This window comes from Electrophorus electricus, chromosome 13 (assembly GCF_041902795.1).
Source record: "Electrophorus electricus isolate QZ-2024a chromosome 13, ASM4190279v1, whole genome shotgun sequence".
NCBI lineage: Eukaryota > Metazoa > Chordata > Actinopteri > Gymnotiformes > Gymnotidae > Electrophorus > Electrophorus electricus.
This window is the reverse complement of record NC_137509.1, coordinates 11,992,513-12,016,294: the sequence shown is the minus strand read 5'-3', so window position 1 is coordinate 12,016,294 and position 23,782 is coordinate 11,992,513. Positions and strand designations below refer to the sequence as shown.

General features: G+C 38.9%; 2 protein-coding genes across 8 annotated transcripts in view; one reads left to right on the top strand and one right to left on the bottom strand.

The window, feature by feature from the left end:
• The first annotated feature begins 253 nt into the window (after positions 1 to 253).
• On the top strand, positions 254 to 20,848 carry tspan5a (tetraspanin 5a). 5 transcript variants are annotated; one of them, XM_081694521.1, is made up of 10 exons: positions 254 to 657; positions 12,408 to 12,458; positions 14,080 to 14,226; positions 14,572 to 14,673; positions 15,867 to 15,992; positions 16,519 to 16,566; positions 17,116 to 17,232; positions 17,413 to 17,474; positions 19,210 to 19,255; positions 19,331 to 20,848. In XM_081694521.1, exons 1-9 carry the CDS (start codon positions 574 to 576, stop codon positions 19,220 to 19,222), a joined length of 750 nt encoding a protein of 249 aa, XP_081550647.1. In that variant the 5' UTR covers positions 254 to 573; the 3' UTR covers positions 19,223 to 19,255; positions 19,331 to 20,848. The 5 variants fall into 5 exon arrangements, with proteins under 5 accessions (XP_081550647.1, XP_081550646.1, XP_035375821.1 ...); XM_035519926.2 differs by having other exon boundaries at positions 261 to 657; positions 14,503 to 14,673; XM_035519927.2 differs by having other exon boundaries at positions 261 to 657; positions 14,503 to 14,673; positions 19,328 to 20,848.
• A 1,056-nt stretch (positions 20,849 to 21,904) lies between these two features.
• rap1gds1 (RAP1, GTP-GDP dissociation stimulator 1) overlaps positions 21,905 to 23,782 on the bottom strand; it is a 32,819-nt gene continuing 30,941 nt past the window's right edge. For all 3 annotated transcript variants that reach the window (XM_035519941.2, XM_035519944.2, XM_035519942.2), the window contains one exon: positions 21,905 to 23,702. In XM_035519941.2, the coding sequence (XP_035375834.1) occupies positions 23,575 to 23,702 (128 nt within the window). In that variant the 3' untranslated portion in view covers positions 21,905 to 23,574. The remainder of the gene's footprint in view (positions 23,703 to 23,782) is intronic.

Here is a 23,782-nt window from a genome sequence, read left to right as displayed (position 1 = left end):
CAGTAGACGTAACTTTTTTCAGTAACTAGGTCTACTTTCAGTAGTTTCAAAAGCTGTTTTTAAAAACCAAAATGAACATCACCTTGGTCTTGTTTAATCAAGACAGGATATAAGAAATCAGACAATATTTGTAAAATAATGTATCTTTGTTAGACTTTCACATCATCTGTAAATATACACATTCCCACAAATCTTCTGCTGTACTTCCTTTAGGGAACACTACGCAATTGGCTAAGGTTACAGTCCATCAAAACCAGCCATGTCAAGTGTAGGGAAAACCAAGGGTTAAACTAACCGCAAAGAAAGGCCGTTGCACGTCGGGCTATTTTGTTTTGTTTTTTAATCAAACAGCAGATTTTTTTTTAACAAATGGCATGTCCAAGTCGTATGTATCTTAGGCGCTAATATTTAACTGCGCCGAGGAAGACGATCGACATTATGTCGCCTTTCTCAGGATACTGACACAAGGGCAGTTTTACATCGCTTTCCAAAAAGGCGAGCGATCAAACCGAACCTGCTGCTCTGCAGATTGTATCTGACCCAGTAGTTAGTATCCTATGTGGAGGAGCACCAATGATGTCAGGAAAGCATTACAAGGGACATGAAGTCAGCTGCTGCATCAAATATTTCATATTTGGATTTAACATAATATTTTGGGTAAGAACATTTAGCCACCACGGTGCCTTTGTTCAAGTTTGCTGTTTTTATTATTAAATCTGTGTCACGGAATTTAAACTAAAAGCCAAAACGCTCCGCTTGTTTTTCGGCGTTTGTTCTATGAAACGTTTTTGATTGAAAACTTGAAAAATACGAGTTGTAGTTTGTACAAGCATGCTGTCAAACCACAAAAGAAGTGGGTCGGCCAAGGGTAGACTGCGCCTGCCCTACCGAGTCTGTTCATCGTTTAAGTAACGCTTCGCTTTTGATAAACTGTTATTTGTAGTATCTTACATTTTGGTGGAACTATTTCTACGGAAAGCCAGTAGTTTATTCATTGTCAGGTACTGTGTCAAGTGCGTTTCTGTGGGCACTAATCGCCTTTATCGGCGACTACGGACAAGTGTTTCTGGGCTTCCCCAAATCTTCCACCCAGTAAGGTGATTCTTTCTTTCCTTTTTTTTTGTCTTGTGTTCATAATTTCTCGCTGCATAATTTAAGTCGATAACACCTAACCAGCCTACGGAAAATATTCTCTGCAGTGATTTTAAGCGAAACTACAGTAACTCATTCTTGCCATCCTGTGTAGATGCGATATTCAACTTTGAGATGACGTGAACTGATGGGCAATAGTTCCGTCAATTTAACACAAACACTTCGTTTCAGAAGGTTTATTCTCTAGAAGCCTGTAAAGAAAATCACCTCTTTCTTCGGTGTATTGGTTTTCTGTGCCTTCTCAGGAAATGTTGATGTAATCAAATCATAATTTGAATTTGAACATCGGTCGAGTTTCATATTTTGGGAAACGTCGCATCTGCCAAGAGATCTGCTCTACTATACATCATGTGGATCATGTGCCTAATGAATACAAGCTTAGGCACGGTATTTGTTATTTATTGCCACTTCACAAAAATAAGTGCTTCCTGATGGTCTCCAGCAAGGTATAATGATTATAATGTTAGTTTTGTGGGTTCAAATGCATTAAAGATTAATAAATACAGCTGTAATTTACATCAATATGGTTCACGGAACAGGCGATTATCACATAATACAGAACATAAAGTCCACAGCCTTGTTCCTTCCACTTAAGGAAATGACCTCCATTTTCCCCGTTTCCTCTAGAAACAAAGAGCAAGCATACAAAATGTTCTGGCTCCTTATGCTGAGAAAGGAGACAACACAACACATTCCTGACATGCTTGGTCAAACCCATGATTAAATATTTCATTAGTGTGTAGGAGTATTATACATACTCTGACCTTTTACTTTTCAGAGGGAGAGTTAATAAAAGGTCAGATGTCACCCAAAATGTTCCCTTTCTTTTTTAACTTTTTAAGATGAACTTAATGTTTTCCTCATGATTTAGTTGCATCCATTGTATGTGTCAGCTCTATCAAATTCACACGCATCCTCCAACAGAGCAGCAGGGTCCCAGGTCTGAATTCCAGTTGGGTGTGCCACTCGAGGGGCTATTTCTTACCGTCTGTTTTTCATAATTTGGCCATGTGAGCGGGCAATTTTGTATCACTGATACAGTGTGATATCAGCACCAAGCAGTGCTTGGTGCTTGGCCTCAGTTGTGAGAGAATCATAAAGTAATTAACCTTCCCTTACTAAAATATTTTTTGGTTTAGTGAGTTCATTGAGTTCAATGGCAGAGATTAGTCCACCTTGAGGATAAAACAGGAAGAAAAATGCATTCATTTATTTGTCAAACGCAGCACCAAACATATGTGATAGTCTAATAAAAACTGATTGTTTTTATCCGATAACTGATTATCTGATATCATCAGATAAATCTTATGTCTGATGTGATTAGCAGACAGAGGTTTTTTTTATGCAGACATGATTTATTGTGTACTCATCCATTTTAACATAATTTAGAGTCATATTACAGGACTGTCCAGAGATGATCTAGTAATCTATGGATTTGTAAAAGAGGTGAAGCATGCAAAGAGATATTGTAACATCAAGCACATTTTGCAGCAGTGTTTTTTTTTTTTCTTTCAGTTGCAATGCTTGTGTATCCGCTAAGAAAAGATGCCAGGTACACAAGAGGGCTTTTTTGTCTCTGTGTGTATTGCATATGTACTGGTTCTGTACTAGTACTTGGAAATAAAATGCAATGAAAAGTCATAGGACAGTAATGGGGGAAAGAAAGCAGGAGAAGAAACTTGAAAGATTCCTGGTTATGGTTCACATCAGTGATGTCTTACACCTGAAGAACAAATCAAATATCTGTGCTGTTGCCAGTGCCAACAAAGTCACTAATCCATCACAACAGCAAATGAAATTTAGTTATTTTTTCTTTGTCCTGAAACATTCTGCTTTCTCTTTACTGGTGTTGTGCATGTATTTTGATGGATAGCGTAGTAGTCCACCCTAGAAGAGGTATTTATTCCTTAATTGACTGACATAGTGGTTATTATGCACATTATTGAAATGTGCATGCATGAGGGGTCTCAGCACATCTGTCCAGTAGCTATCTGGGTATCACACAGTAGATATTTAGCAGAGAAGTAAGCGATATACAGCCTGATTCCTGTAAAGAGTCATTTGTGTTCTCCCATTAACCATGGGTACTTAAGTAAGTTGTTATGCAGGTGGACTACAGTGAATGATTGATTATTTTAACGAATGTTAGCTAGAGGTTTTGTAGGAGATAGTTTAGGTTAACATTCTATCTGACTTGCTGTATTCGTGTTCATGGCAGTTTCTTAGGACTTGCAAATATGAGCTGCTCTTAGCAAGATATATTTATGTAGCTATGTAGTATGAAAGATCAGCCGCATTTTAACATAGAATTCATTTCTCTGACATGCCAGTCAAGCCCATCAGGGGGGGAAAAAATTATACCTACCTTACTTTCTCTAGGAAGAATATTAAGTAGCAGTGTATATTAGCACCTTTTTATGAGTGTATAAACTATAGTATATATTGTAGTGTAAAATGATTGTGTGTGTGTGTGTGTGTGTGTGTGTGTGTATTCTATTGTAAAAACTGTCAATTGCAAATTACAAAGAGGACCAATGGTTTGGCACACAGGAAACAACTCAGATTCTCAAATATCGTACCGTTGAAACAATAGTGATCAGTTCCTTGGAGTGGATGGAAGTCCAGTGAAATCTGACTTATCAAGTTGTCCTGTTAAACATGGACAAGGATTTGTCAATCCTTGTCTCTTTGTCTCTTCCTGTTTTTCTGTTTCTCTCTCTCTCTCTCTCGGGATGTTTGGTTCTTTAGGACCACCCCCCCCCCCCCCCCAAGGGGATAAAGAGACCAAAGATTTCTTTTCTTTCTGTGAAATGCACACCAGTTCTTTTTTCTCCACAAGTGAATCATAGTGCCAGTTCAACTCTAAGGGATACTAGGGATATCTAGGGATACATACCACCAGCACACAGAATCAGAAAACACATTTGTAATGCTTATTCACTCAGTTCCAAAGAGAATTAGTAACATTTCAATCTAACTAGCCTTTTTGGTCTTGTTCTGTGAAACATCTGACGTGATTTTTAAAATTTTCAAAAAACAGTCTGTGACTACAAAAATCTACAGTTTACTTTGGATTGGTTATGAATACCTTAAAATTTTAAGGTAAACTGGTGGAAATGTATCATGCTGGGGACCTCCTCACAGGAGGTGACATACTGTATTGGACAGAGCTTTTGGTTGTTGAATGTGGCTTGGAGAGACATGCGTTTATACCTACCATATCATCTGACTAAAATGCATCTTAAACCATCTCCTGAAGTGCTTTGAGTGAATCTGTTTTAAATGCGTCTTGGGTGCGTTTAGATCTCTATTTTTATGTGGATACTCAAGCTAGATTTGACCATCTGTAAATTTTGTTGTTATTTGTATATTATTCTAATACTCAAGACAGATGAAATGATCAAGTGTAATGGTTTCATTTGTTATATTCCCCTTGATCAAGCTTTAGTATGGATGTAGTTTAGTATTTTATACTTTATAATTTGTGGTGTTGGTACGCTTTTTTTTAATTCTTCTTTAATTTATTATCCTTAATGTATAATGCATTTAAATTTAAATTATTTTATTATGTAGCACACCTTTTAGATTTGTTTCAAAATATATAATATGTATAAATGTAATAATACAATTTTATTAAAAGTGAAGACAAAATTAATATATAACCTCTAGGATATATGTAAAAAAAAAGAATGAGTAATGGCAGGATGCACATTGTTTATTTTGAGCAGTTCCATAATCAGATTTGTGGTCAGTCCATAGCTGAACCAAGAGGCAGATATATATAGCCAGAGGACATAAAATGAGACATAGCAAAACTACTGGGAAACAAAAGCAAGAGGTACACAGAGAAATACATGTAGAGAAGTACAATGTCAGACAAATCAAGACAGCAAGACCAAGGGAATATATATATACAGGCGATTAGGAAGGAAATAACACAGGTGAAAAACATTTATAATTGTTACAATTTCAAAACACAAGACAGGGAGGAGACTGGACAAAACAGAATCAAAAACAAAACCACTTCATGCCAGCGCAAAGCAAACTATAACTGAAGTAGCAGAATAGTGTTCATGCAAGTTAGTTTTCTCAGACATCCCTGAAACATTCTGCTTTCTCTTCACTGGTGTTGTGCATGTATTTTGATGGATAGCCTAGTAGTCCACCCTAGAAGAGGTATTTATTCCTTAACTGACTGACATTGTGGTTATTATGCACATTATTGAAATGTGCATGCATGAGGGGTCTCAGCACATCTGTCCAGTAGCTATCTGGGTATCACACAGTAGATATTTAGCAGAGAAGTAAGCGATATACAGCCTGATTCCTGTAAAGAGTCATTTGTGACTTGCAAATATGAGCTGCTCTTAGCAAGATATATTTATATAGCTATGTAGTATGCAAGATCAGCCGCATTTTAACATATAATTCATTTCTCTGACATGCCAGTCAAGCCCATCGGGGGGGGGGGGGGGGAGGAATTATACCTACCTTACTTTCTCTAGGAAGAATATTAAGTAGCAGTGTATATTAGCACCTTTTTATGAGTGTATAAACTATAGTATATATTGTTGTGTAAAATGATAGTGTGTGTGTGTGTGTGTGTGTGTGTGTGTGTATGTGTGTGTGTGTGTGTTCTATTGTAAAAACTGTCAATTGCAAATTACAAAGAGGACCAATAGTTTGGCACACAGGAAACAACTCAGATTCTCAAATATCGTACTGTTGAAACAATAGTGATCAGTTCCTTGGAGTGGATGGAGGTCCAGTGAAATCTGACTTATCTAGTTGTCCTGTTAAACATATTAATGTTTATAGGCTATGTGTGTGTTTCCTCTTTGTATTCAGCAACTAGGCAAAGGTGAGCAAGCTTAAGCTACTTGAGAAAGCAGCAACCTTCATTCTTACCCATGAAAGGATGTCAGAGCATATTACTACTATTTTATTCAGTTTACACTGGCTTCCTCTCAAGTTTCACATGTTGCTTATGATGAAGCTTTGGCTGAAGCTTTTTGTTCTTGCTGAACAGTAAGTCTATCCCACCCACTTTGCCCAGCCACAGAATGCTTAACAGCTAATCCTCAGGATCGCTTTCATCTCAGATGGTGGAAGACCTTTTTCATCTATAACAGTGTTTTAGATAACACTGGGGGTACAAATTTTGTAGGTCTAGAAAGAGGCATTTACACTAACTGACTGATTGAATACTGATGTTTTAATTTTAAACTCATTTTAGCTCGTGGGCAGTGAGGGATGATAACGGACATTTGGTGATATGCATGCATCTGCTGCTTTTGGTCGTGCTTTAGTAGACCCTAGGTTAGCTAGTTGTCTTGTTTTATGTGGATATTTGACTTTTGGGGATGTTGCATGAATGAGTTTGTATCTATATAGCTACTGAATTTATTTACCTAGATTGTTGTTTACTTGCATGAATAAGTGTTCTGTGTTTATTCATGTAAGCTATCTGTTAGCTATCTGCCAGTGATAATGCAAATATCTGTAGCATTTGTTTGCAGGTTGCCTAGCTATAACTATGGCATTTACCAACACTTGCAGAGATGAATGGCTAGCTGAAATTGTGCAATTTCATAGGAATGTGTGAACTTGCATGATTTTTCTAATACTGTAATGAAGGGATGCATAGCTGTATTGGAGCATAGATGTGTTTGTAGCTACATACTGGCCATATTTATCTCTTACGATGTTTACTTACAGATACATGATTGATAATGTTTAGTAACATTTCAATCTAACTAGCCTTTTTGGTCTTGTTCTGTGAAACATCTGACATGATTTTAAAATTTTCAAAAAACAGTCTGTGACTACAAAAATCTACAGTTTACTTTGGATTGGTAATGAATACCTTAAAATTTTAAGGTAAACTGGTGGAAATGTATCATGCTGGGGACCTCCTCACAGGAGGTGACATACTGTATTGGACAGAGTTTTTGGTTGTTGAATGTGGCTTGGAGAGACATGCGTTTCTACCTACCTTATCATCTGACTAAAATGCATCTTAAACCATCTCCTGAAGTGCTTTGAGTGAATCTGTTTTAAATGCGTCTTGGGTGCGTTTAGATCTCTATTTTTATGTGGATACTCAAGCTAGATTTGACCATCTGTAAATTTTGTTGTTATTTGTATATTATTCTAATACTCAAGACAGATGAAATGATCAAGTGTAATGGTTTCATTTGTTATATTTCCCTTGATCAAGCTTTAGTATGGATGTAGTTTAGTATTTTATACTTTATAATTTGTGGTGTTGGTACGCTTTTTTTTAATTCTTCTTTAATTTATTATCCTTAATGTATAATGCATTTAAATTTAAATTATTTTATTATGTAGCACACCTTTTAGATTTGTTTCAAAATATATAATATGTATAAATGTAATAATACAATTTTATTAAAAGTGAAGACAAAATTAATATATAACCTCTAGGATATATGTAAAAAAAAGAATGAGTAATGGCAGGATGCACATTGTTTATTTTGAGCAGTTCCATAATCAGATTTGTGGTCAGTCCATAGCTGAACCAAGAGGCAGATATATATAGCCAGAGGACATAAAATAAAACATAGCAAAACTACTGGGAAACAAAAGCAAGAGGTACACAGAGAAATACATGTAGAGAAGTACAATGTCAGACAAAACAAGACAGCAAGACCAAGGGAATATATATATACAGGCGATTAGGAAGGAAACAACACAGGTGAAAAGCATTTATAATTGTTACAATTTCAAAACACGAGACAGGGAGGAGACTGGACAAAACAGAATCAAAAACAAAACCACTTCATGCCAGCGCCCTGGAAATCGCAATGCCAAAGGGGGAAACTGACAGTAATGGTTAAGGAATACCTTACTTGTGACACAGGGAACAGAAATGCCCTGGAGTGGATTCAGAGCCACACCTCAAAATATAGCTGGAAGCATGTCGCAGGAGGTATAGCATGGTTAAGACGTTCTACAAAGTAATGACACAGGAATTGTTAGTTTTTACTGCTAGTTTACTCATTTCAGTATCATGTGTTCGCTGTTGTCCACAGAACTGCATATAATTTGACTTCTTATTCAAAAGCAAAATTTAATCATTACTGGCTTCTCTTTCAATTGACATAAAATATACTTTAAGACTGGTTATAAACTAACCAGTCTTATTAGATAAATGTAGAGGAGTCAAGATGGTAGTATCAATTGATTAGAAATATGTGATAAGTGAGCCAAATTTTACTATAAGCTTTGGAATTGGGTAATGGTCACAATACAAAACTGCATACTATGAAAAACTATACTGAATATTACTAAAGAGTATGTCAAAACAGTACATCATTCAGATTTTTATAGATATAGATTTGTAGCACACAAAGACATAATATCTCTGAAAATAATATAAGGCCTGCAATAAACTGGAAAATTACACTAAGGGTAAGTCTATAAAAATAAAAGGGTAAGTTTTTTTAAAAAATTAAAGTCATACTCAGTCACCTCCATCAAAAGAAATGTTAGACTACAGTAGCTGTTACTACTTAGATTACAACCTGGCATTTTTGTATCTGTACTTGCCTATCTTAATACTTTTGTGTCTTTACCTTAGTATTGGCTGATGCTGCTCACAGAAAATCAGACCAACCTCACAAAACATTGATCTCTAGTATCTACATCTAGTATACATTTCTTAATTTTATTTGAGTAAATGTTCACAGTCTTCAAAAATATAAATAAACAAGTAAAATGTGAGTATTCAAAAAAAGAACAATATCAGGACTCTCCAATCCTGGTAAGAAAATGTGTCTTTAGCTCCAAAGTAGCGCAACCAGCTCTCCAACTAATTCTCTCCTGGACTAGAATTCCATGAGATTGGTCATCTTCTCAGTGGCAAAAGATGTCTTTGTTAATGAACCCATCAGCTAGCCTGTTTTGGCATCTGGAGTCACACAGATCTTTAAGCAAGGACGGAAAAGACCATAAATCTGATTAAGAAGAGCTAATGTGGAGGAGATACTGTCAAGGTAACCTGTAATCCCAGAAATGTACCCTAAAACACACAGCAGTGTACAGGAAACAGGAAGGTCCTGCAATGGAGCTAGAGCAGGACTTCAAAATATAGGAGACATGTAGCATAAGATACCAAGAGGTTAACTGCTTCCACACAGGAGTTAATGGTCTTAATGTATAAAAAAAAATCCTTTCATTTTGCGAGCATTCAAATAGACAACTTATATAGTTTCCTAAAAGTTCCATTGTCCTTCCAATACACAGAAAGGACAGAAGAGTATTTTTTTGTTCCTTCACTCTTTATTCAAAGCGAACCTTTATAATGCTTTTGCTCTGGCAAAATGTGGTTGTGATTTGTTTCCGCATATTGTTCCACTTACTTATACTAAAAGAAAATATTGAATGAGGATATTACTTGCTTCCCACGTTAGCTAGCATGTTCAAGTCTTGTCAATGGTAAGGATATTAAAGAGTTTAGTGGGTAATTGTTTTAATGCTGACTTCTGAGAAATATACACATCCCTTTTAGTCTTTAAGCCACTAAAATCCTAAATGCCTAAAATCCTTTAAATCCATCTGTGAAAGATGTGTTTTTGTTTTGTTTTTTTTATTATTAATGTGAGCTAGGAGAGTGGTGACCAAATGTAAAAATCAATCATAAACTTTTCACTTCTTCCAAAAAAATGCTCCAAACACCAGCCTAGTTTTATTTCTTGAACAAAAGACTGTCCATAGCTGCATTTACATGAATAGTTCATGCACATAAGAACGTCCGTGTGAAGTGTGGGCTTGAACCCATGGGGGCTGTCGATGAAAAGAAAGTCATTATGAGACACAAAAATGGTTATTTCAGTTGAAATGACTGGGCAAAAAGGGGTAGCTGGGAACAAGCTGAGTTGTGAACAGTACTCTGGAGTCTTTTTACATCTGTGTTGACATCAGAAAAACAGACTCGGGCCCATCTTCTACAAGACCCACCGTGTACTTTTCAAAGCAGAGGCAGATCTCTTGTCTCTGGTACATCTGAATGGGAACTGAATGACTCACTTGGTTCTTGTGCTCTACTTCGTTGCTTCGTGGTCTTACCATTTGTCAATCCTTGTCTCTTTGTCTCTTCCTGTTTTTCTGTTTCTCTCTCTCTCTCTCTCTCTCTCTCTCTCTTGGGATGTTTGGTTCTTTAGGACCACCCCCCCCCAAGGGGATAAAGAGACCAAAGATTTCTTTTCTTTCTGTGAAATGCACACCAGTTCTTTTTTCTCCACAAGTGAATCATAGTGCCAGTTCAACTCTAAGGGATACTAGGGATATCTAGGGATACATACCACCAGCACAGAAAACACATTTGTAATGCTTATTCACTCAGTTCCAAAGAGAATTTAGTAGATCAAGCAAAGTATAACTGAAGTAGCAGAATAGTGTTCATGCAAGTTAGTTTTCTCAGACATCCCTGAAATGCATGTTGGGATATGGTAGAATAATTTGGTGTAAAACATTTCATTAAGCTCTGTAGTGAATATGTGAATCCCAACTTTTCTTCATAAGGGCATGTAGTCCATAGGAGGCACCCAAGCTCAGCTGGATAACGCATCTTAATTTACAGAGCTCAGTGTACCGTGAGGTCCCAGTGGAGCCTGATAAAACTGGGTCAAGAAGTACAGCACACTTTTTGCTAGAGTCTCAGGCAGGGAAGGGGATGTCTGAAAATTGAAGACTCCAACTGAAAACGGACAGAACAGCATGAGCATTGCCCCAGGCCGATCCCTATTTAAAGCATTGGATTTCTAACATCATGGAGTACCAGTGCCTAGCCCACTTTAGTAGGTAGAGTGTTGCAGTGCTGCTTTGGCTTAAAGGAGCCTGCAGTTAATTACCAAAAGCTGACCTGCCAGTTGCTGTGGTTCCTAACAGAGCTGACAGAAAAATGGTTATGTGAGGGAAGCAACTGGGAAAACATCTTTCTTGTGCATACTTTGGTTATTAGAGGATAAGCCTTTTCCAACCTGATAGAGATGAGTAATGGTTTCAAAAGAAGGTAATCAAATCATTGCTTCCTCCATAGCTGTTTTTCCATTCTTGCTGGCTCCTGAGACAAACGAGCCTCAGTGAAAGTTAAAAGTATTTGAATGTATTTGAATATATGAATGTATTTGACTGAAGTAAAAAGTATTGTAGGGGGGCATACACAAAATGCTTCCCAGTAAACCAATTTTTTCATTTCTTAATTTCTTCAATAGTTTTTGAAATTGTTTAATTTCATTTCAAAAAGTCTGACTTCTGCTGTATTCCAACCTTAATGTATTACTTGTTTGGTCTCAGGTCTTGTATGTTTTCTTAAAGTTGCCATGCAGTGTTCACAGTTGCTAACTTCTGCCAAACTTGGCTTCCGAAGGAACCCATCACCTCCCTTCACTGTCACATCCTCCAGCCAAGTGTCTCTTCAAATCTCCTCCATTTGTCTACCCTTCTATGTGCTGTCCATGCACATGCAAAAATAATTGAGACCCAGAGGACCGCCTCCTTGTTTTGCTTAGAGCTTTTATTTAGTGATGGATAAGTGCTTTTAAAAAGCTTACATCAGCTTTTAGACATATAATGTGTCTTTTTTTCTATTGGTGTGAGTGTGGACTTTGATGGTGTTTCAGGAATGATGGTGTTCCCACATCACCTGTACTGAAGTTGGATTGTTTGCTTGTCATCCTTTAGACACTAAAGCTAATGTTTAGGCTGATGGGCAATTCCTAAACCAGGGACTATCTCTATACTGACTCAGAGTTATAATCTAGTCTGTGAATGCTAAATAGCATTATTTAACAGATTAATAGATTAATAGTATTTTTCAAAGGTTTATTGGTTCTCAGGCTTTCCAGAGAGCTTGGCCTCTTTATTCCAAAATTTATTCCAAAATTAATAAATCACTGATAATTCTGATACTCCCCAAATTTTTATGTGCAGAGACAGACATTTTGTCCTAGTTTAACTTAAACGTATCCAAGTGTCTTTATGAAACCATGTTAGTGAGGTTGCATGTTATTCAGTGAGTCTGTACACGACCACTGTAGTCTTACTTCTGTCATTCTCCTGCATTCTTTTTTTTTTTTGTAAGTGTAAGGAAGGTACTTTCTTCCTTTTACTGTATTTGGTTTTTTGTCTACTAGCCATTAATGGGGATTCCCCAATATGGAACACAACCAGGGAATGTGCAAATACTGGAATAAAATGGTGAGTAAGTCAACATATTTTCTGTTTTACAGTTGCTCGGGGTGGCCTTCCTGGGGATTGGCCTGTGGGCATGGAGTGAAAAGGTGAGAAACAGTTGCTTGAGCAAAAACAAGACAACTGGACAAGCCTAGTTTCATAAGACACTGCACAGTGTTTTTCATGCAAGGGTCCACAATTCAACATTTCAACAGTTCAACAATGCTCGGAAATCTGAAGGAAGCAAAGAATTTGAGAGGTTTTATTGTGGAGGAAAATGCCTCTCTTTCTAGAGGCTTGCTATCTTGCAAGCTAATCTACCGCAAAATAATTGTCCACTATGTGCTTTGCAATTGTATAGACTCAGTTAATATAAAGACTGTCACCTCTTTTGGTTAGGTAGTCACTCATGAAAGGATTTACACTTGAGAGAATGGGTTTCTTCCCCCTAAAAAGTATAACTGCAGTGCCTAGAACCTGTTAAAATGCTACCATTTCTCATGTTAGATAGCTAATAAATTGGTCTTTCAAATAGTATTTTATGTTCATAGTATTCCCCCAAATTCTGTACATTGTGTACTGTTAATATACAGATTTCATATTTTAGTCTTTTTCCCCTAATTAACTCATAAACAGTTCCCAGTATAGTGTTTCACACCTATTTCAAGCAGAGAGGGCTAACCCTTCCAAGCACGAGACTGTCCCCATAGCTTTTCTCTCTGGTGTACCTGCAGGAGAATGCTTCACATTCAGACTGACCATGAAATCTGTACCTTCCTTATTTACTACAGGGGGTAGAGAGCAACTCTGTTCATCATAGCTTTATCTAGTGTGATATGTACACAAACAAGTGAAATATCACAGAGGAGCACACCTGTAACAGAACATAGACAATATGTATGCCCCTCCCCCCACAACAGAACATAGACAACATCTATGCCCCTCCCCCATGTAACAGAACATAGTCAACACGTATGCCCCCCCCCATAACAACATAGACAACATGTATGCCCCTCCCCAATGTAACAGAACATGGACAATATGTATGCCCCTCCCCCATGTAACAGAACATAGACAATATGTATGCTCCTCCCCCCCACTGTGTTCCACATATGTGAGTACAATACGTACTCAGGCATACATCACTTGCAGGCATGGAAAATCTTCATTTGGAAATATTGTTATGCCTCATCTGACTGTCCTTTTCTGTATTTAGCCTCTCATTTTCACGCAAACACACTCAATAGGAAGGTACTCCAAAAATGTATGAATAGGGAACTAATGTGGCAATGAATGAATAGGGAACAGGGAACTAGGCAAGTGTACAAAGAGTACTAACAGGGAACATGTAGCTGTAAAGATAAGTGTGTCAGTTAAGCGCCTCACTTCTACACTGTTTGGGTGGAGACCAAGGAGGATTTTTTGGAGGATTTATGCTGGTACAGTTTGTGAGAAACCTCAGTTTTATCTCAGTCAGCCTATCTGTAAAAGAAACAGTTCTGGTTGTGGAGTTATGTTAAGGTTGCCCCTATGTTATGTTAAATCACCCTTGGAAATTTCAAAGCTAAGGCAGCAGCTTGTTTAAGTGGAGAAATCAACATGTAGAATGTAATTCCATTTTTTGATGTTCATTGACGTAGGTAGCCTTCATTTCACTGAAAACTAAAGACATGCTCAGACAGACCATATATGTGTAACCCTCTCTCTCTCTGTCTGTCTGTCTGTCAGGGCGTGCTCTCAAACATCTCCTCCATCACTGATTTGGGTGGATTTGACCCCGTTTGGCTCTTTTTGGTGGTGGGAGGGGTGATGTTCATCCTGGGCTTTGCTGGATGCATTGGAGCTCTGAGAGAGAACACCTTCCTACTAAAATTTGTGAGTCCCGAGTTCATGGTATCTCAGGCTACTTGTAGAAAATCTTAATCTACAACCACAGCAATCTGGCTGTTATCACAGCCAAGGCTTTTGATGTACATAGGGATCTTTAGGAACAGATCCTCAGTTGTGGCCCATGCGCTCATGTCCACAGTAAATGTTTGCGTATGTTGCTGTCTGTTTACCTCATTACCTTGTCACCCTTGGGTTTTGTACAAGGTTATACTTGGACACACAGTAATGATGAGAGCTTTCTTTCCTTTGCTCTTGGCACAGTTTTCTGTGTTCCTGGGAATTATATTCTTCCTGGAGCTGACAGCAGGAGTTCTCGCCTTTGTCTTCAAGGACTGGATCAAAGACCAGCTCAACTTCTTCATCAACAACAACATCAGAGCCTACAGAGACGACATCGACCTCCAGAACCTTATTGACTTCACACAGGAATATGTAAGAGCCAACATACCTGCTGTATTTAAAGATCAAGTAAAGGAACCAAAGAAACATGAGGGGAAACCAAGAAAAGGTGAGTTAGTGAACAAAGGCATTAGGAAGAAAGAGAAAGACAAAAAGAGCAAGCGCCATCGCTGCATCTCTTGTCACTAAGGAAATGCAAGGAACCAGTTACCATAGCAACTTGATCTACAGCTTGCTAGGACTAATGATCTGAATCCTCACGTTATTACTGAAAACTTCTGTTTGCCTCACAGGACCAGTGTGTTCACAGGGAGAACACGGCAGTGGGCAGCTTAGGGTTCCACCTAATGAAACTTCAGCAGCTGTTCCTCTGAATGCATGCAGTCTTAGAAAAAACAGCATTTTAGCTCTGAGAGAGAAAAAAAACAAACAAACAAAACAAACCAGTAGACAACCGTAGGAATTTTACAAGTCAAGTAACTGTGTTTCTATGTGTTTCACTAAACATGGCATTCAATTAAGAGATTATTAAGCAGTGGGTTCTTAAAAGCAAATCAATGCAGATGAGTTTTGAGCATCTCCAAATGTCAATAAACTAAATTCAAACCAGTTTATACCACTTAATGAAAACAATTTCTATGATATTGTAGTATTTGGTGTAACTGTTAACAAGAAGTCCTAAAGTGCAAAACAGACCCCCCCCCCCCCCCCCCCCTTGACCCCCATCATCTTTGGACACGAAGCCTGACACCTAGACAACAGGTTCTAGACATGTGATCACTCGCACAGCAGGCACTGTGTGCCCTTTGTGCCTTCATGTGTTTGCTCTTGACAGATGACTCTCCCCAGGCAAATTTAATGCATTAACAAGATCAGTGGTTCTGTCAGCCGTGAGGCAGGACTCAAACAGTGTCTGAATGAGGGTCACAGATAACACCGTAGCACTCTGTTAATATGGGCTACAAACATGAGATACCATGGCAAAAGATTTGGTCTTGTTGGCATCGTTTACAGGCAAATTTGTTCATTTCACCTTGAAGAAACAATTAACTTGATGATGTCTGCCCCTTTAATGTTTTTTTTTTGTTTAATTGTTTTAATTAAACAATTAAATAATTTAATTAGTAGCATATTTCTACTAATACTTCTTTCTCAGATATAGTAGATGTGTGATGAGAAACTGCGATATTCATTGCTGTTTCTTTTTTTATTTATTTTGTGCACAGTGGGAGTGTTGTGGAGCATTTGGTGCTGATGACTGGAACCTCAACATCTACTTCAACTGCACAGACAGCAACCCCAGCAGAGAGAAATGCGGGGTTCCCTTCTCCTGTTGCACCAAGGACCCAGCGGTAAGCCAGTGAAAAGATGCCAGCAGTGAGCCAGTGGTAGGTTTGTGAGTTTGATTTGCCAGGGGTAACAGAAAGTGAAAAAAGATTTCCACACCAAACATGGGCCTGGGAGTCGGACGAGGGAGTCTGAGGTGAACTGCACCAATTACCACGTAAATCATCAACTGAAAGCTTTAATCAACTGGGGCTTTTTTACTTCTTGCGTGCAGTTAAATCCCTTCAGCAGTCAGAGTGAGACACAGGCATCTGCAGAGAGGATGAACAATAACAGAACAGGCCAACATAAGCCAGCGAAAACTGTGCGTCTTGAAGAGCTGTGGCAAGTCTGGAGCTACTTTTCAAAATGTGCGAAAGATGTGTCCATAAAGGTCCAGTGGGGAAATGTCTTTCCTGTTTGCTCTCTGTAATATCTGTACACCCGCGCCACCACACTGTCCCAGTGCCTCCTCAGCAACAAGTTCCTGTCCACCTTCTCCGAATATTCAGAAGAACGGTTATTTATGGCCCGGTTTCCTGTTGTTTTTAGGAGGATGTCATCAACACGCAGTGCGGTTATGATGTCCGAGCCAAACCGGTATGCCAAACACGTTCTTTCCCCAGTCCTTGTCTTATTTCCTGGTTGTAAACACAATGTCACTGCTTCTGCATGCAACAGTCTCCTGCGCCGAGCCGTAGTGAGCATTAAGTCACAGCAGAAACATCGTTCAACCTCCCTGATATAGCCCAAGTGTGTTTCAGTACTTGCTCGTTTAGTGTGGGTGACACACAAAAAGTACAACTAAGTGCATGAACGCATACCCAGAAATAACAATATTAAAGGTGTCCTTTTGCCACATCTGCAAGACTTAATTATAGAGTTATATTGGATGAGTATCCAGGAAAACCAAGGTGAGAGTTGGAGGGCAAAATCTGACACACAGAGCCATCTGAAGGCCACAAGTCACTGCATGGCAGGCAAGGCTAACAGTAACATAGCAGCACTTACGTTTAAGAGTGACCCCTGTACAGCCTTTTAATCATACTAAAAAAGGAAAGAGTCAGCATGTCGGAGAAGTGCATTACTGCATTACTTCCTTATTCGGTGATGGTTTTGGGCCTTGCGGTTGCTGTCTTGTTTCTTTAGGATCCTGAGCAGAAAACCTACATACATGTCAAAGGGTGTGTGCCTCAGTTTGAGAAGTGGCTCCAGGACAACTTGACAGTAGTAGCAGGCATCTTCATAGGAATTGCTCTCTTGCAGGTGAAATCCTAAACTTTCAAAGTTGCTTCCTTATATGCACAAATAACCACAGCAATAATAATAAATACCTTTTTTTTTTCTTATTTACATTTAATGATAAATTCTACCTGAAATGAATGCTCTTTTCTGTATTTTTCTGTAAAATAAAAAGGCGCTCTGAATTATCTGTGTGTCTGACAGATATTTGGCATATGTCTGGCCCAGAACCTCGTGAGTGATATAGAGGCAGTGCGAGCTAGCTGGTAAGTGAACACTGGTGCACGTCGAGGTGGCTCTTGTGGTAATATCTTTTAGTTCTGCCTCTGCACCCCCCGCATCCACCCACAGCCCTTTCCCTTAGTGGGCTGGTAGCAGGGCCTCCTTTGTTAGCATCCCAGAACAGTGACTGTTGTAGCAGACATGGGTCAGTTTTTAGTGCATCCTTTTTGAGTTTTTGAAGCCATAAATCAGACAGGGGCACATTCAACTCTCTAGGCTGCCACCATGTGGACAGTATGAGAACATTAGAATAAGCTTCCCCTACATGTATATTTAAATATTAAGTTGATAACTGCTAATTATCTGTGCTCTGTATTATTATATTTATTATTATTTATTAATTTTTTATTCAAATGAATGTAAGACAATGGTTATTTTAATTTATTTCTAGTGTTTTGTAAAAGGTATTTAATGTATTTCCACATACTGATATTGAATCATAGGTAGGACACAGCATAGGATACTGAAAAGCATTTGTTGCAGTCTATTCTTTAAAACACATTTCATTAAATACATGTGCACTATATGGGGACTCGTCTCCCCCTTAACAGACCTTGGCTTGGTGGGCACGTCACATGTTCTCCATCACTTCTCTGTGCTGAATTCAGTCATCCGCCGTAATCTCTGTGCACCCCTGAGAAGGTCATGCACCCACCCTGCAGGTGCCGGAGCGTGGCACTCTCTGATCTTCCATGCATCTGCCAGGTTTCCTGCCATGGACGGTCCTGCGAGTCTCTCCCGTTTCCTCCTCGGTTTCCTATCCATTCATCTAAGGCTTGGGGAATCATTTAATAGTCGCAAAAATGCTCTACCATAGCATATTAAAAAAAAATCTTAACACAGAGGATATCTTTGAATGAAATGATGTTGTTAATGCATTAATAATTGTTTCATTTCAAATTGTACATTCACTATTAGGTTAAAGTGCTAACAATCAGCTTTACTATGTTGGTATTTACAAATGAAAAAACGTCCATTTTTATACATGGTTTATACATGGTCCCCACGTTTTGGGGGGAAAATTCCATGTTAATGTAGTGCCAGGCCATTTTCAGTTTATGTTTGGGCTTTCTGCCTGCAGTCTTTTCTTGAGTGAAACGCGTGCTCTTGAAAGGGGACAAGGGTTACGTCAGGTGATTTACTTGGTCAATTAAGAACATTCCATTTTTTGGCGTTGAAAATCTCCATAGTTACTTTAGACGTTTGTACTGAATTACTGTCCTGCTTTAAAGTGAAGCCCAGTCCACCTTTGTTTTGAGGTAGCTGGCTGGATCTGATCACTAATGATGCCTCTGCACACATGTGCATTCATCCATCTGTTGTTGGCTATTTCTTCACTAAAGACTAGTGAACCAGTGCCATTTGTCTTTTATTTAAAAAAAAAAAAAAAGATGGTCTGCTCTGAATTACTGGCTGTGGATGAATAATTACTTTTTTTTAAAACAAAAATGTCATTGCTTTGGGTAAGGAATGCCACAGAAAGGCAGTTTTGCATGGTTTCCAACTGTCAACACAACTGATTGGACTAAAAGCTGATTAGCACTCCATGAGATGAGGTAGATGAGGGAGGCCCAACACCAGGCTCAGAGCTGTATTAGCAAACCATTTATTTCCTGCTGCTGGCTAGACAGGTTCTGTGAGCCGAACAAGACTTGAGAGACTCGGGGCAACTGACCACATTTCACTTGCTTATTCATGACGTCCTTTTCTTTTCTGCAGTTTGTTCACCTGAAGTTGCAGCTCATGTTCCCACAGACTTTCAAAGGTAAGAGACTGTCTAGCTAAAGTTATTGTTTCACATCAAAGTTTGTATCTAAACTTTGTGTTTTCAACCCAGTAGCCATACGCCCAAGTAACAGCGCCAACCAGTACAAGTCTACATGCCAAGTTCACTGGGTCATTTGTAAATGTGATATGAACCATTATCTTTTATGCTGTGTAAATGCGGGTTTATTTCTCTTGATTTTTACATCAAACACCCCTGTAAGAAATGTGTAAAAAAAAAAAGCGTGGCTATGCGCATGATCCTCTGTGAGCATGAGTGTTTGTTGGGGTCGATGGACTGTGAGTGTGGTTTGAGCGTGGGTTTTAGTTTGTGAGTGGTTTGGGTTGGTTTGGGGCTGCGAGAGTTGCCTCTGAATGCAGTGCATGCCTCTCACAGTGACAGTGAGTGTCCCATTTTAGGTTTTTGATGAACAACATTTCCCTCATGTATAAGGGCAGTTGTAAATGTGGTTTTACTCAGCGAGATATTAGGGAAATAGTAATGCTATGAGAAGCTCTTGGGCCAGTTAGTGGACAGTGGTCATTGTGCATACTGCTAATTATCTGCTTGTGTTTTTTTTCATTCTACACAATTTCAAAATGTCACTGTCTTTTTTCTTTCTTTTTTGTAAACTCCATTTAAACATTTATGATAACTACTGGTGTCCGAATGTCTGAACAGGTTCATTTTACATTTACGGCATCAGGAAGACACTCTTATCCAGAGCGACTTGAAATTATTAAAGTTCACGAATATTCTGTATATATTCACAGTCCAGTCTTTTGTGAACAACTTGTGGTACAGAATCTAAATGTACCATGGCAGAAATGTCAAATGGTTTAATCAGAAACACTATTTCAGAGGTAAGGGTTATAGATAACATAAGATGCAAGTAGACTTTTTTAAAATATATTTTTGTCACATTCAGGCTGCATAGTCATTTTCATTTTGACAGCAATGTAAATAATCTGTAAAGAATTAATCTGAATTCAGAATATAAAACTGCATTCACAAAAGACTGCACCCTTTGAAGTCTCCTGAACAGACTTCAATAGTTTCTATAGAAGTCACGTATTTTTGAAGTAATTTCATCTGTAGTTTTGCATACAAAAATCACTCCTTTCAGATACTTTATTTAAAGCATTAAAAAAAGACTGTTGAATTGAACATAATTGCACAAAGTCTTAATGTATTAATTTTAAGGACGTTGAAATGTATAAGGAAATGTTTCTGTAATGCAGGCTGTCATTAAAATAATCATGTGGACTATTTGTATTAGAGGAGGCCAGAGTTTGGGACAATCCCAGTAAGAGTGATCAGTGCTGAAATCCAGTTTGTCCTTATTTATTTTGTCAAATAAACCAAGATTATTTAATGTGCTCACCTGCTTACATTGTGAAAAATAGTAATAACATTAAAACTGAGAAAGGGATCACTAGATGGGGTTGGTGTAACGATTCCAAAGCAGTATTATGGGATGAGGACTTGCCCGTATAGTCTCTGTCCCAATACTTGTACACTGACAAAAGGTGTGTGCTTTTGCAAAAGATGTTAATAAATGCACAATTTAAATAAACAATTTTTCCAACTGTACATTGAAATTTGTCAAATAATACATTTAATGTACCATATTCTCTTGTGCTGCAATGTGCTTTTGTACACATTTACAAAAAGTGTAAAAAGCTTAGGCAAATTTGTTTGAACCAGATCTCTCACTGAAATAAGTCACACTGCTGTCTCATGGGACCTAACTTCCAGTGTGTGATGCACACCATCATCAACCAAGTGTAAATATATGTTAACACATTGTCAGGTAAAGGGCAGTGCATTCCTTAATCACACTATATAGACTTCTAACGAGTAGCTCTGCTAAAACATGCAATTGCCTGGATACTAAAAGGGAGACATAAACATACCCTCCCAGGTTCCACAAGTATTGTCCAAGCATCCTGTCTAGCCAAGTGGTGCACTGGTTACCAGAGAGTAGACCAAGGGTTGCGTCCCCGAAAAAGCCACTGAAGAGCCTCTCTGACCATGTAACCATCTGTTTTTCATTCATATTTTTCCACCAATTTGCACCAAAAAAGATGCATTTGGGAACTTAGTGCCTGAATGAAAGGGTGTTGCTCACTCTCTTTAGCCATGCTTGTATGCGAGATGGCGTGGAGAGACAAACAGAGAGATTAGCTGGACATCTTAGGGCTTAGTAACTGACAATCCTTCCCTGTGTTTTTTAATGATGGGATTTGTTTTGATTTTGCTTTGCCATGGCCACTGGGGAGAAGGTAAAGTACAGCGTTGGCATTTCCTCCATGTTCAACCTTCATCTTTTTCTATGGATGCTTATGATTTCTACACATCTCCTTTTTGTGTTCAGGTATTGATCTTTTATGCAGAGGTAAGTGTTGGAGAATTCCCAACTAAACATGCGGATCAGGTTCCCTAATGAATAAGAATCCTACAGATAAGATGGCGATGGGCTAGATATCATTCTAGTGACAGTTGGTATATGTTCCAGTCTGTGTTTGTACTAAAAAGGGGGGGGGGGGAGAGAAAGATTATGGATCCCATGCAGTTTTTTTAAAGTGGCTAAAATTAATTTGCAGAAACGTCCATAAATCTTGGATTGACCCAAAAGTCGGACAAGGATTCATCGCCAGCAATCATCTTTAATAATGAGTCTCAATCTCCCAAAATTTACAATTCATCAATTACATTTACAACAACTAATTGGGTTTATATTTTGAATGCAGTTGCTATGAATACATCGGATTGCTGTGTGGTTCATTAAGGGTACAAACCTGACACACAATCATTTACTGGAGAAAGAAAGAAAGGCCACACGGGGCTCGTGCAGCAGCCTGGAGTGCAGCTGAACCACGCGTTCTGCTGCGTGGGGCTGCGACAAGGCAAACCCGGACACATGCAAAATCCACCTCGCGAGAGAAGAATGGCCCACAGTATCAGATGCACGTGTGATGGAGAGCACAGGAATAGAGCCCATAGAGTCAATTCTCTAAGACACTCCAACTAGGTTGCATGTTCATTCAATGTTCGCTCATTGTCTGTAGAGTTATTGGCAGTATTTCAGCCACCTTTGAAGAAAACACACGCACGCACAAACGAACGCTTGCACGCGCACATGCACACCAACTTGTCTGAGCCCTTTTGTCTTTCATATGATGCATTCTTCTATGGATCTATAAATGATCCATACACCATTTTGCTAAACAGTGTTCTTACTCTTGCTGTAAATGGCAGTCATGCTATACATAGGGCTCCTTCCCAAAAAAATCTTTACAGTAAAAAGTTATTGACGGGTGAAACTGTGCTGTCACAAGACCCAGCTGTTCCTCCTTTTCTTGCAACAACCACTCAACTAACAACCATGATCATGATTAGGGTTAGGCTGCCCAAACGATATCCATGAACTCTTGTGACAAAAAGTGCCACTCATTCATTGGTTCCAAGACAAGATTATTTGTTCAAATGTCCATATGACAATAATATTCTATTTCAAAAATGCAACAGACTAGTGAAATTGAAGTAGCTCTTGCCAGTAAAGTGACTTCATAAATAGGAACATGGGTCACACTAGGACCAGGAGGTATAACATAAAGGGTCTGCTCAGGTCCAGATGTCCCATATACAGTACAAACACATCTTGATCTCTACTCAGACAGATCAAAGGCATGTGGGGGGTGGGGTCCATGTATCGTACGAGCGAGGTCTGGATAGCTGAACATGGATACACCATTAAATAAGACTAGATAAAAAACATGCAGGTCTCAAAATTGGCTGATACTCAAGCTACACGCAACACGTGGGGTTTACACAGCATGGGTGTATGGCTGCACTACTTCCTCCTCTAGCCCTCATGTGGTTATTGTCTAGTTCTTTGTGTGTGTGTGGTTTTCTTTTTTGTTTTTTATCTACTTTTAAATTTTTTTTTTATTATTATTATTATTTTTTTTGCATTTTCAAAACCGTCGTCTTCGTCCTCCATGAGATGCGGATGCTTCGTTCATATCACAGCTGCGGTCTGTTTAAAAGAAAATGCGCTCTCTGGTATCTCACAGAACCTATTTGCAGGAGTCAGGAACGCATGCACAGGCAGCATGGGGGCAGGGAGGAGTCGTTACAGCAGGGAAGGGGCGGGGGCAGAGGAATGGGATACCTTGGCACACGACAGTGGGAGATGGTGAGGTCAATAGGAGGTTATGGGCGTGTACAGGAAAGGTTGGCAGGCAGAGTGGATAGAGTGTGTGTGTGTGTGTGTGTGCACATGTTTGTAGGAGGGCGGGGTGTACAAGAGTCCTTTAGCTCTGTGCCGTTAGCCTCTGTTCTGTGAGTGAGGCCTGGTGGGACACCGTTTTGTTCTCATGGGTGCGTAGCTTGGACACCACGTCAATGAAGGCCAGGCTATGCACTTCTTTATGAAGCGGCTCTGTAGGCAGAAAGACAGACAGACCAGAAGTATGGTAAGTGTACGAACCCAGCAAACTTCAAAAACAATTGTTAGAAATC

Excerpts from the sequence above, each read along its gene's own strand:
- tspan5a (XM_035519926.2), top strand. The coding sequence starts at position 574 with ATGATGTCAGGAAAGCATTACAAGGGACATGAAGTCAGCTGCTGCATC. Across the intron at positions 14,227-14,502 it reads ACACCTTCCTACTAAAATTT|TTTTCTGTGTTCCTGGGAAT; the intron begins GTGAGTCCCGAG and ends CTCTTGGCACAG. Across the intron at positions 16,567-17,115 it reads ATGATGTCCGAGCCAAACCG|GATCCTGAGCAGAAAACCTA; the intron begins GTATGCCAAACA and ends TTGTTTCTTTAG.